Source organism: Vidua chalybeata, chromosome 6 (genome assembly GCF_026979565.1).
Source record: "Vidua chalybeata isolate OUT-0048 chromosome 6, bVidCha1 merged haplotype, whole genome shotgun sequence".
NCBI lineage: Eukaryota > Metazoa > Chordata > Aves > Passeriformes > Viduidae > Vidua > Vidua chalybeata.
In genome coordinates this window covers 33,894,207-33,906,480 of record NC_071535.1, presented here as the reverse complement: position 1 = coordinate 33,906,480, position 12,274 = coordinate 33,894,207, and the positions used below count along the sequence as shown (strand labels likewise).

The 12,274-nt window shown below is 44.3% G+C and overlaps 1 protein-coding gene across 6 annotated transcripts in view; it reads right to left on the bottom strand.

Moving 5' to 3' along the window:
• GALNT16 (polypeptide N-acetylgalactosaminyltransferase 16) overlaps positions 1-12,274 on the bottom strand; it is a 76,471-nt gene that overhangs the window by 31,254 nt on the left and 32,943 nt on the right. For all 6 annotated transcript variants that reach the window (XM_053944820.1, XM_053944821.1, XM_053944822.1 and 3 more), the window contains 2 exons: positions 6,710-6,885; positions 3,756-3,854 (listed from right to left, as the gene is read on the bottom strand). In XM_053944820.1, coding sequence (XP_053800795.1) covers positions 3,756-3,854; positions 6,710-6,885 — 275 coding nt within the window. The remainder of the gene's footprint in view (positions 1-3,755; positions 3,855-6,709; positions 6,886-12,274) is intronic.

The following is a 12,274-nucleotide window of genomic DNA, read 5'->3' as shown; positions in this document are numbered from 1 at the left end:
GGCATGACATCAGCTGCCAATGAGTTTCTCTCCTCTGTCCATCCTCCCCTGAATTCCCAGATAATCTTGTTTATTCTGGATGTTAGTAGAAGAGTATATTTTTCCCCTTTGCTCTAACATAATATTCTTCTTTGCCATTATTTAAATTGTCATTGTAATGAGATGCTACACCAAATGCTTTAGCATTTCAACAGCATCCTCTTAATCAGAATTTTTACAGGCCCTCTGCGTAAGCACTGAACCGCTGACAGCTGTTCAGATCCATTGACTTACAGCTTCACAATTCACCTTTACATTTGCACCAAAACCAAAAACTCCCTGCAATCATGACTTTCTGAAATCAAAAAGAAAGGGACCAAACAACAAAGTACTTGACTTTTTCTTCTGCAAGAATGGCCATGGCAGCAGAAGTGAAGGTATGGCTTAACAATTAATCATGCATAGACATCAATCACATAAAATGCCTTTTGAGTGACAATTGTTTCTGAAGGAGAGCAGGATGCCAAGCAAGTGACTGATTTGAGAGTGACAGCTATGTCCCAGCAAAGAAAAGAGATCAAAGCAGGCAAGCAGTTCTTGACTGACACATATCTCCTGCAGGACTGAGGATGCCAGCAACAAGCCATTTGAACTGGCATGTTCACAGGTTTTGTCTGATAGCCCATTTTCCATTTTCCCCCCTATTTCCCTTCTTTAGACTCTTGCTGGATATTTTTAACCAGTTGTCTCCCTCTACACTGAAAACATATGGCTGGAGCCCAGATTAGAATGCAGCTATGCAGCCCATTCTACCTCTGAAGACCAGGAGGGACAAGCAGCAGGGTACTTGAAGGAATAAGTTATTGCTCTTCAAGGTCACTCCTCTATTTCCCCCTCTCCCTCATACACAAACATTTCTCCCATCCTCAAGGAGCAACAACAGCACATCATTACTGTTGCTTCCACCCAGCAGCAGAGATCCCAGAGACAGGAGGGAGAAGCAGGCAACTGCTGAGCTGCCAGAGGCGTTTAAGTCCATGTGTTCACAGTGCATGTGAGGTTAGCAAGAAGGGTATGCAGATCAGGATCTGGCCCCTAGAGCTGCCAGGTTTAGATCATCCTGAAATAAGCCTGTGATGCAGGAGTATCATCCCTGGGTCACTTCCCAAGATCTTTTGGTAGCAGCATTGCCACTTTGTTAAATTACCTTGCAATAAGCCAGTATCTGGCTCAGGGGAGTGCATTTGAGCTCCCTCTGGGTTTAAGATCAGTTCAATCCCAGTACCCTTTTCATGTATTTCATTCTAGAACTTCCCAAAGTCTTATGGCTGTTTTTTTGAGCGCCCAAATACAGATACTCAAAAGTCACACTCGCAAAGACCTCACGTATGAAAATTTCAACTGGTAATACATTTTCTACTCACCTCAAAAGATTAGGGCTCTAAAAATGTTTTCAGACATAGAAAATTTTGCTTTTAGTGCCACTCATTTTCATCAGTTTTCTTCCTTCACACCCATTTCTCTTACAGCATCCCCACAGTGTAACCATGATAACTGAACTTGGGAAAAGGCCCATAATAACAGTGGAATCATATTTAACTTTCACCAGATGCATCTCAAATGGTTCATTTTAATTATCCAAATAATCATGCTCTACCTGGTCTAAGAAAGCTCTTGCAGATATAATGACAAGCTGCAAGCCTGACTAGTCAGCAGGTAAGCAGGCAGTGCAATTTTATGCTTCCTGCTGTTTAATATTACTGTGGTCCTCAGCAGACTCACAGCCAGGTCATGAACCCAACAGAACAGAACAGTCCTGTCCCTTTGATACCTGACTTATCCCAAAGTGCCAGGGGTGCAAAGTAATTATACAGTACTGCTGCCCTGACTGTGTGTGTGACTTGAACAACAATTACTCTCACAGCAGTAATTCAGCCTGGCACATTCATATGAGTTTTGCTGAAAGACGGGACTCTCAGGTTACAGAAGAGGCCCTGAAGAGCTCTGTCAAATCCCTCTATAACATCAGTGTCAACCTTATGTAAGTCAGACTTATTCCTATGCCTCTTCTAGCAGTGCAGCCATGATGTGAACTTTTACATCTGTGTATGGCTGTCAAACTTTTAGTGCTCAAAGACAAAGCTACTAGCCAATGCTTGGTTGTGTGGAACTCCAAATACTGTAGAGCCCAAGAACTCAGCCATCAGGATCTCTCATGAGACAGGGATAAATTATTGACACTTCTGATGTGATTTAAGGAAGGAGTAAATCCATCACAAGCACTGGCTGTAAACCATTTGGCAATGAAGATCCCAGCTATAGCCAGAAGTCTGGGAGGAAATTCCATCCACGTTCCATACACCATTCACAGCAGAGTGCAGCCAGTTCCTCACAACAGCAGTCCTCCAGTGGCAGCAGCATTGCAGGGACCAATCTGAATAGATGGGTCACCCATTTTTCAAGGTCTTTGATGGGGGCTCGGGTTGCAGGAGACCATATCCGAGAGACTGGTAATATCACATCTTAAGTGCTGTGTCCAGTTCTGGGCTTTCCAGGACAAGAAAAAGTAGGACATACTACCATGGTTTCTCAGCATCTATTTACTTTCTGACCTATGACTGAAAAGGCAGAAATCTCCTCCAGATGCCCTAGCAGCACCATAATTTCAAACAAGTCTGCCCATTTTCTGGACAGTGACTCTGCAGAACTCATTGTATGGTTCAAATGAAAAGAAAATGATAGCAATAAAAAGACAAATCATGCCAATGCAATATATACAGGTCTCTGGAAACACAATAGCACCAAACTTGGTGGCAGAAACCCAGCCTTCTAGACATGAGGCCAAGTTGAAAAAGCCTGTTCTTTATTCACATAGCACATTTTTTTATATCCACAGGACCTGTCAAAGGAAGAAGTGGCAATGATGAATAATGCATTCCTGTTAGTGATACCATCAGCTCAAACTGCTACACAGACAATTCACTCTCCCTTCAGCCTCAAAGGCTGTTCCTGGGCTTGCTTGCAGGCTTCAGAGAACCTTTGAGAAATTACTTACTAAGTCAGAGAAGTCAGAGGGCATTTTTTTCTGTGGAATCTACAAGTAAAAGAGCCTCCCTGGGTTCTGTGGGAGTGATGGAAGAGGGCACTGAAGGAGTAGCTGGAACATCACTTTGTGGTACAGATGACTGCAAGCCTCCATCTATTTGGGGTTGCTGACAGGCCCTATGCCACCTATTTATTTGGCTAGATTTGGCCACTGCTGTTACTCAGATATGAGGAGACACTGGTACAAGATAGCAAGCGTCCTGCAGGCTCAGCAGGAGCTGTGTGCAAAGCCCCAGGGTACACCTGGTGGGCCATCAGGTTCAGCAACTGTTTACCAGCAAGGGACCGTGAGCAAGGGCTCGGTCACTGCACCGAGCAACACAGCGTACTCTTTGGTCCCCCCTCACTCTTCCAAACCAAACTCACACTTGGTTGAGACTTGAGACTGTTTTCACCTGGGGATGCAGGCCCAGCTACCCTTTCTTGCTGCTTATGATTCCCCTGATTGCAGCCATACAATGGCTCAATGCAGATATGCTCTGCATTTGAAGATACACCCACAATGCCAATCCAAGCCTCTGGCCTGTCCTAGTGGGCTGTCTTGAGAGCAGAACACTATCACCTGGGGAACCACAGCCACCCTGCTTGTCTAGCTGCTGCAAAATGCCTAATTTCCCCCCAGAGCACTCCCAGACTCTACCACCTAGGCCCAGCACCCCAGCTGAACTCACCTCTTCACCGTGCGGAGCAGGGTAGATCGCGCCTCGTTGTGGAAGGTGATGATGAGACTGGTGGCTGGCAAGTCAGTGTCATAGCGTACAGAAGTGCACCTGCAGCACAGGACAGCAGAAGTGCAAGCCAAACATTACCTAGCAGTAGCTACTGCAACAGTGTACCTGGAATTTCTAAAAAGAGAGTAATATGCTCAACCAGCACAGTTGAGCTGCACCAAGGCTGGCAGAGCTTAAAAAGAACTGTGCCTATTGAAAAGCAACATTTGGAAGCTGTGATACCTAAACTCACAAAACTGCATGCTAAAGAGGCCACGTGGGTTCTACAGTGAACTAAGTTTCAGTCATGGATTCCCTGGGTTTCAGTCATAGTCCCTGGATTTACCTGTGACTCGCATAACTTCTTGTTTCTTCATGCACAGGACATGGACACGCTAAGGATGCAATGAGCTGGTAGACCCAGGCATTGCTGTATAAAGCACTTCAAATTCTTTGGACACAAACTTCACAGAAAGGAAAACACCAGCTAGTTCTGTGATCTGTGTTGGGGAGTTGCTGAGGCTCAACACTAATGGACCTGCTGGCAATGAAGAGCAATTCTTTCTATCTTCTCACCTGACTTCATAATGTTAGGTGCATACACACATTCTCACACTCAGAAACAAATATTAACTTGCACCAGGCTGTTTCTCCCTGTGGAGAACAAAGTTTCTGTGAGGGGAACAACTCACAGACGTGAATCCTGAATCCAATTCTGGCAGATGCTAAGCACGGCTGATTTGGGCTGACCTGCTCCTCCAAAGTGTCTGCCTTAACTTCCAGACGGTGTCAAACTGCAGTCAGTGTGCTCTAATTTCCTGTCTGATGAAGAAACCACTCCTACTTCTAACAACTCAAGGCTTTGCATAGACTGAATCTCCATCAGGAGACGGAATACAATTCACTTCTTAGACCCACTACTCATACTCCCACATTTACTTACTATTCTTTTATGACTACTGCTAAACTGTGACTGGTTTTATCATCACTTTCAATCCTCCTGGTTTATCACTTTTTCATTGCAGTGTTTTATTAAGGGGACAGCAGCTTCATACAGAAATTTTCAAACATATAGAGAAACCTGGTAAAGACTTACGTGGACAATGTGAGAACAGACCTGAGACAAACCATATTTATTATTGTTTCAAAATAATTCCATGATGTAGTGCATACAAAATGTATTAAGGAATCAGGAAGTGGAAAAGCAGAAGAGGCTGATGTATGTGTTATTTGGGGAAGTTTTCCCAATGTTTCAGCATTACTACAACAGCACCGAGAACACGGACAAGGTTTGTGCTTGAAAGTTGACCCTCTCTTTGCTTTGGATCAAAGAAACAAATACGTGCTAAGTCAGAAGGAGCTTGTAGGATGTGAAGTCAAGTATGTCCATGCTCTGGCTTGGGTGCCTGAAGAAAAATTGATATGTTAGTGACCTACAGACTACTCCCATTCCTTAAACAAAGAGCCAGGTACACAATCTAACTTGTATCAGCTGAAATAAGTCCTCATCCTGAGTTGCCATCCCAGCAACTATTCCAATATGTTATAACATAAGATAGTCAAACTCAGATTGCTCCTTCCCAAATTGCTCCCTGTAAAGGGGAGAAACATGGAAATAGGTTTATTTGTTCTGATTATATACTACTTTGGATTCTCCATTACTCAAGGGAATCCTTTAAAAGCTGGGTCTGAAATGGTTATACATTTACAGGGAATCACATATATTGTGCTCTTCTGACTGAAGTGCACAGATGAGGCTCTTCACAAAAAGCATGCTCTGCTTGCTATCACAGATCAAAATAAACAATACTTCACCTTTGAAGTGAGTTGGTTTGAGGCCAGAACATGACAACAGATTAACAGAAAACAGCAATTCTGCATGGCAGGGAGACTTGTCAGCAACACAGAACATGGCAGCATTGCCTCTGGGTCACTAGGAAGCCAGTCCCAAATACTATGCTGGAGAACAGCAACACAGGACTTGGATCCCACAACCATGGTCCTGACTGCTTGCCTTCAAAAAGCACTCTGAGGGCTGTCAGTGCTGGCAGGTTCACAAAGCTCCATGTCTCCTGGCATCCCTTTCACAATTTCAATCAAGTTAGATGCCTGGTTTCCTGTTCCCAGCTGCTGTGAAATGTTGCTTTGCAACCATGCCATACCTAGAACCATACATGGTTGTAGGTAGAGTCTAGAACCAGAAGTAGACTGTTGTACACTATCCTATTACTATTAAACCTCAGTTTTCAAGAATCTTTTTGTACTAAAGCATTACCTTTTTGTCCTCCAGAAACTACAAAATAGTTACCCAACCACTATTAGCAATTTAAGGACAATTTTTTTCAGCAGAACAAATAAACCCTCAGTGAAACAAGGGCAGAATGACAAGCACTTTACAAGCCATGGAACACTGTATTTGCATGTTAGTTTCATCCCTACCCCAGCAGCCCTCACCCAGTGATGTTCAGGATGGAAAGAAGCACCAAACCAGCTTCAGACAGCCAGGGCACAGCAAGTGAGGAACACTAGAGTAAAGCAAGGCTGCAACAAAGGTGTACTTTGCAGCCAGGACAGAAGGATGCTGAGGCAAGCCATGAGTGTGCAGGCAGCTGGGCAAAACACAACTATCCAATGAGCAATCTGAGCTGCAGTGGAGGGGCTGTGCTAAAACAAGATGATGCTTGGACCTGGAAAAAGCCTCAAGCTGGGACTGAATTTGTCAAGGTTCTCCAAGCATTTGAGACCTTTCCAGATGAACCAGGAAAAATCAGTGAAACAGTGGACCATAGCTGGCAAAAAAAAAAAAAAAACAAAAAACCAAAACATGCTTTGTCAACGTTACAGACCAACAGCAGAGAGCAGTGGGCTCCCTGCACCAGGCAGCAGCCACAGCTCGGAGCAGGGCTGCAGGGTACCTGTAGTGCCTGGTGTCCCGGATGGGTCGGTCGCTGCTGATTTTGTCACTCTCCAGCTGGTTAAAAGCGTGCTGGCGGTAGGGGTCTTCTCCAGCCTTCAGCACCTTGGAGGACAAGTAAGCCTTCTCATCAAAAGCCCGCTGGCTGTTCTTCTCTCCTGGGGGAGCCCTCGTCATCTAGAGCAGAGACAAGCATCAGAGCATCAGGGAGAGCAGCTGGCCCACGTTTAGACAGAGGTAATAAGTTCAGACATTGCCACACATCTGGAAGTTGCTCAGGCATGGAGGAAGGCAGGACAGGCAAGAGCTTGGAAAGGAAAGCAGGAGTCCCCACAGATACGATGTTAAAACTGCCATCTTTGAGGAAAATTGCAGCCTTTGCTATCCTTACTGACTGAGCTTAGGATGAAAGCTGTTATTCCTGATAGCACAGGCAGAGCCAAATTCCCTTTAGCACCTGTTACAGTGAATGTGTGAGACTGCAGGCATTTGGAAACCCTTCCAGGCAATGAATGTCTGAGAGCACTCTCAGCCAAGGTGGCTGAGACACTGTATTTTGAGGAAAAGCAGTTTCAGCCTTTCAACAGTCACTACCACATACAAACAGAAAGAAGCTGATTTAATAGGTACCCTGCTGTGCCTTGCTCAGACTTGCCCAGTCTCACAGATGTCCTTGATACAGTTGAAAGCTGCCCATGACTGTCCCCAGTACCCCACAAGAATTAAAAGATCAGGGCCATCCACCTCCTCTCCTCATTTTCATCTAACTTTCCTAGGCCACAGAGTCAGTACAATATGAAAACCATTCACTAGGGTCATAAGGAGGGAGGACAGGTACAGCTTTGGCCCTCTCTTGGGTATGTGATTCTATTTGAAAACAACCTACAGACTCTAAAATAGTTGCTCATAAAGCAACCAAGACCGTTTATACAATAAAAGTAGTTTAACAAATTGCCTGCGGTAGCTGTTTGATAGACCAAATCATGAAGACAAAATACTCCCAGCCTTGCAATGGAGTGCTAGAGCTCCCTAAAACTCCTGCAAGAGGCAGATACTGGCACCTACACGTCTCATTCAAAGCACTAGACAATCCCCAGATCTTGAGATCCTTTTATGTAAAACAGGTTGGATGCTCTCTAATACTAGGCTCGATCACATTTCTCCCTCTGCTAAAGGTCTCCTTCTAGGAGTTACAGAGGGCAAGAGACCAGAGAATGCTTCCCAGTATCACACAGCATGTTGGTTGAGCAATCCTAGTGGGTTGGGAAAGAATTCAGGAGACCCGACACCACAGCAAATTCCTTAAGCAGGATAGTGCTTAGAAGAACATTCGTCTCAGCAACTTTCTCTGACAAGGGCTATCCTTCAGTACAGACAGTCCTAGAAGAACCAGACAGTCAGATAAGATGATGGCAAACGAAATTCAGCATAAAGAAGTGCAAGACAATGAACATTAGAAAAAATAAATTGAACTACTCATGTACATTGATGGATTTCAAATGAACCGTGGCCACTCAGGCTACAGATCTGAGCATCCCTGTGGACAGCTCAAATGAAACCTGCACTCGGTCTGCTGAGATGGGAAATGTAGCAGATTGAGTGCACTGCAAATGGGATAGAGAAAACTGAAACCATCGTGAGCAGTTATATGAAATCAGTGACAGCCCAGTAGCCATGGCCAGAGCACAAGCTTTGTCAAGCCTGTATCTGGAAGGAAGCTACTGGAGGATGAAGAGAAATTAGAGGTTAGGACTATTCCATTTGGAGAAAAGATGAATTAAGTCAGAAAAAAAAATTAAAGCGGCCCATAAAATTATGCCTAATACAGCCAAAGCTAGCCTGATGCTCAGATTTCCCTTTATCACCATGCAAGAGTGAGGCAAATATCTTTTCATGGGGGAAAGAAAGAGAACTATTATTTTCAGCACTGAGAAATTCCTTCAGCCACTGCACAACCAAGCCAATGTTTTATGGATCTGGCCTTGTGTAGGACACACATAGGCACACTCCAGTGGGTGAGTGTGCCTCTGCTCTGCTTCTCCAGGCAGAGAGTGTCCTGCTCTGCCACCCCTGCTCCAGGGATGCTGCTGCCATGTCCTCTGCCCCTTGCAGCCACCACCACATCACCTGGACATGGTGCTGCATTACAGGAACATCTTGGCTACTTTTATGGCTGGTTGCACAGCCTGCTGCCTAGAATCTTCCTTGAATTTGTATTTTCAGTATGATGAGAAAATAATTCATTTCATACCTCTAAAAACAGAAATTTTTCTTTCCTTAAATCATACAAGGAGTTTTGTCTAACTCAGCTCCCACTTTTTCTTTTTGCTCTAGAAAACAATGCTGATTTGAAGCAAAAGCCCAGTTTATCACACACTTTAAATACTTTGCAATCACTGGCTTGCCCTTCGATACTTATCTCTTGCCCTTCCAAGTCCCGTAAAAGCAACAGCTGTTTTTGTTTTATGTTGTCAGGAACATATACTAGAAAATGCTGGAAATGACAACATATCTTCAGGAGACATTTTTCCCAGGACAGTGCAAGGGCTGTTGGTCCCTATAGTGGGGAGCAGGGTCTGGCAGCTGGGGACAATCCTATGCCCCAGGCAGAAGTGGGCACCAGGGCAGGGGCACCAGGACAGCCCCACCCCTGGGAATCAGGCACCTCTCTGGGGAAGGACAGGATGAGGGCCCACCTTGGCAGGGCCTATGGCTGGGCAGGGTGAGGCCATTGGGAGTTGGAGACCAGCCCTGCTGCAGCATCACTGGGGCAGAGGCTGTGAGACCCTGGGATCTTGGCCACAGGCACGGAGGGGAGAGTCCCAGGGAGTGGCCAGGGACAGGAAGGCCCTTTATTTGCCCTAAAAGACATGACATATTTAAACTTGAGCTCTCAGGGGTAATTCTTCTAGATACTATGGTTCTCACATTACTTATACATCAAAAAATGGTAAACGAGCACTAGGAAATGATTGTCAGTTAAGAGTTAAGTCTCACTTGCAGTTTTATCTCAGACAGTGTCTCTTTGTGCTCTCCTCAAATAGGGGAAAAGGGAGGATTCAGAGGATGACAGCTAGGAGGGCCTGGCTTCAGCTTCCAGAAAGGCAGCTAATCGATAAATAATCAACAAGTAACCAAACATCCATCTATGAGCACCAAGAAGATAACAAGGTAATAAATAGGAGCTGAGATTTGTCAAGACGTAGTCATGTCAGACCATTCTAATTTTCTTCTGTGATGGAGTAATCAGGCTCAAGGGTGGAGAAGTGGGAGACGGACACATCATGACTTTGATAATGTTTTTGGTAGGAGTTGTTAAGATGTTGCCATTAGCAAGCTAGAAAAGTAATAGTCTGGGTGAAACTACTGCAGAATGGGTGAAACTAGTTGGAAAGCTACCGGTGGAGCATAATTATTAGCTGTTCACAGTCAGAGCAGAGGGGTAAGGGCAGGTTTAGGGGTTTGTTCTGGATCCAGCACTATTCAGTACTTTCATAAATACCTTGGATTCAGACACAGTAAGTTTGTCAAATCCATAGGAAATCCAGAAAATATGCCAGACACATTGAGTAACAAGATTCAAAGTTATCTCAACACATAGAAAATATGTCTGAAAACAGTAAAAGCAATTCAATATGGGCAGACCTTTTCAGTTCACCAGGTATGTGCTGATACAAAACATGGCAGAGACAGCATGGTAGCAACTCCTCAGAAAAGCCCTAGACATTACAGCTCATTACAAACGACACAACAGAAAAGTCAGATTAAAAAAGCAGAGCAAACACAATCCTGAGTGGAGCCTAGAGAGCTATGAACTAGCCTGACAAAGTGAATATAAAGCTTATCTTTAAGGACTGACTTGCTTTATCAGATTATATTCCTAGAACATAGATGTTGCACTACAGGACGTTTATTGCTGTGAAGTCAAATGATACTTGACAGGAACAGTACAGGTTCTCTATGAAACCCTGCCAAACCCTGTCAGAAGGGCAGACTAATGTCTACCCTCCTCTTTCCTGTCTCTTCACCTTAACACCTCTCACTTCAGGAAGAAGTCAATATAAGCAGATATTAGCTTTAGTATGTTAAAGGCACATTATGTACAGCTGAGTGCAGAGTCCAGACTTTTACCATACCAACAGGACAGTTCCTACCCCTAGGTCCTTGATGTAGTTACACATACTGTATCTCCATGCTTGGGGCTGGAAGTATGAGTTACGGGAGCAGAAGAGCCCAGCTCCTTGAAAAAGATGAATAGGCACTGGAAATGTGAGTGTCTAGACTAGGGATTAGCAAACAGTTTGCACAAATTAAGTTTTGTCCCAAACATTCCTGAGACCTCAAAAAAAAAAAAAAAAATCACATATGAAAATTTCAGGAAGTACTGTAGACCTTCTAATCTTATTTCACTATTTCTCACATTTTCACATATGCTTTTCCCTTTCAGTGACAGAATGGACTCAGATGCTCTTCTGCTGTCAAAAGCGTGTTCTGATTTGTGTTTTGACATGGTTCAAGAGACCAGAAACTATATAAATTGCAAAATTTACGTTATTAGGGAGGGATTTTGGTAAAGGAATTAATGCTGTGCATGTCTATGAAAACTTGAGAGCCTCATTTCTCGACTAACACAGGGATATTCCTCTAGGCCTGATTCCTTGTGGAATAGCTAGACTATAATAGAGACAGTGCCATTCATCTCTGTGCATTGCCATAGCCTGCCATGAGACACAGGCACACCAGCCACTAAAAGCAGAGCTAGGGAATTCAGGGTCCCAAGATGTATCTTTTTAACAGCAGGATTGGCCAAATTCAAAAAGAATAACCATACTCCAGGGGTCATGAGGAATCACTACTTAATTACAGTAAGGTATGTAAAACTCTCAAAGGTAAGTGCAATTAATCATTTTACAGTCACTGTGAAATTAGTCCAGCAGTAGTTTTATGTGACAGAACATACACTTTGCAGCTCTTGCACTTCTTACAAGTGTTTAGTGCCAGTACAACAAATGGAGCAGGGGGTGCCATGCTTCTCCTTTGTTTTAAGCTCATTTCACAATTGCCTCTGCTCTGTCAAACCTCAGAACTGAAAAGCAGCAATTCCAAGCCATCCCCACTAAGTGTCTTTCCATGGAAGACCTAACTGACCAGGAAGGTCTAATTGACCAATATGGACACAAAGCAAGCCAGGAAGTAACAACTTCACCAAACCTTCTTCCCTCTTGAGGTCCCCCTTCAATTTACCCCACTGCCACAGCCTCACACACTTTCACTGCTATGACTCCCAACCCTGCCAGCACCTCCCTCCCAACCAGCTCTGCATGTCCAACTCCCTCCCCAGCAGATTTCTCTCCTCTGAACTGGTTTAATGCCAATTTCAACCCATCATATTGAGATACTAACTTGCTGGCTGTGCAAATCCTCATCGCTCAGAACAAAGGTAAAAGCCAGTTCACCTCTGCAAACCCCACTGGTGCTGTTGGGGCTTGCATGGTGTGACATTTTTCTGTAGGCTCACTCTATGTGCTCCACACACTGTCCCAGTGACCTGAAGAAAAGTCCCAGA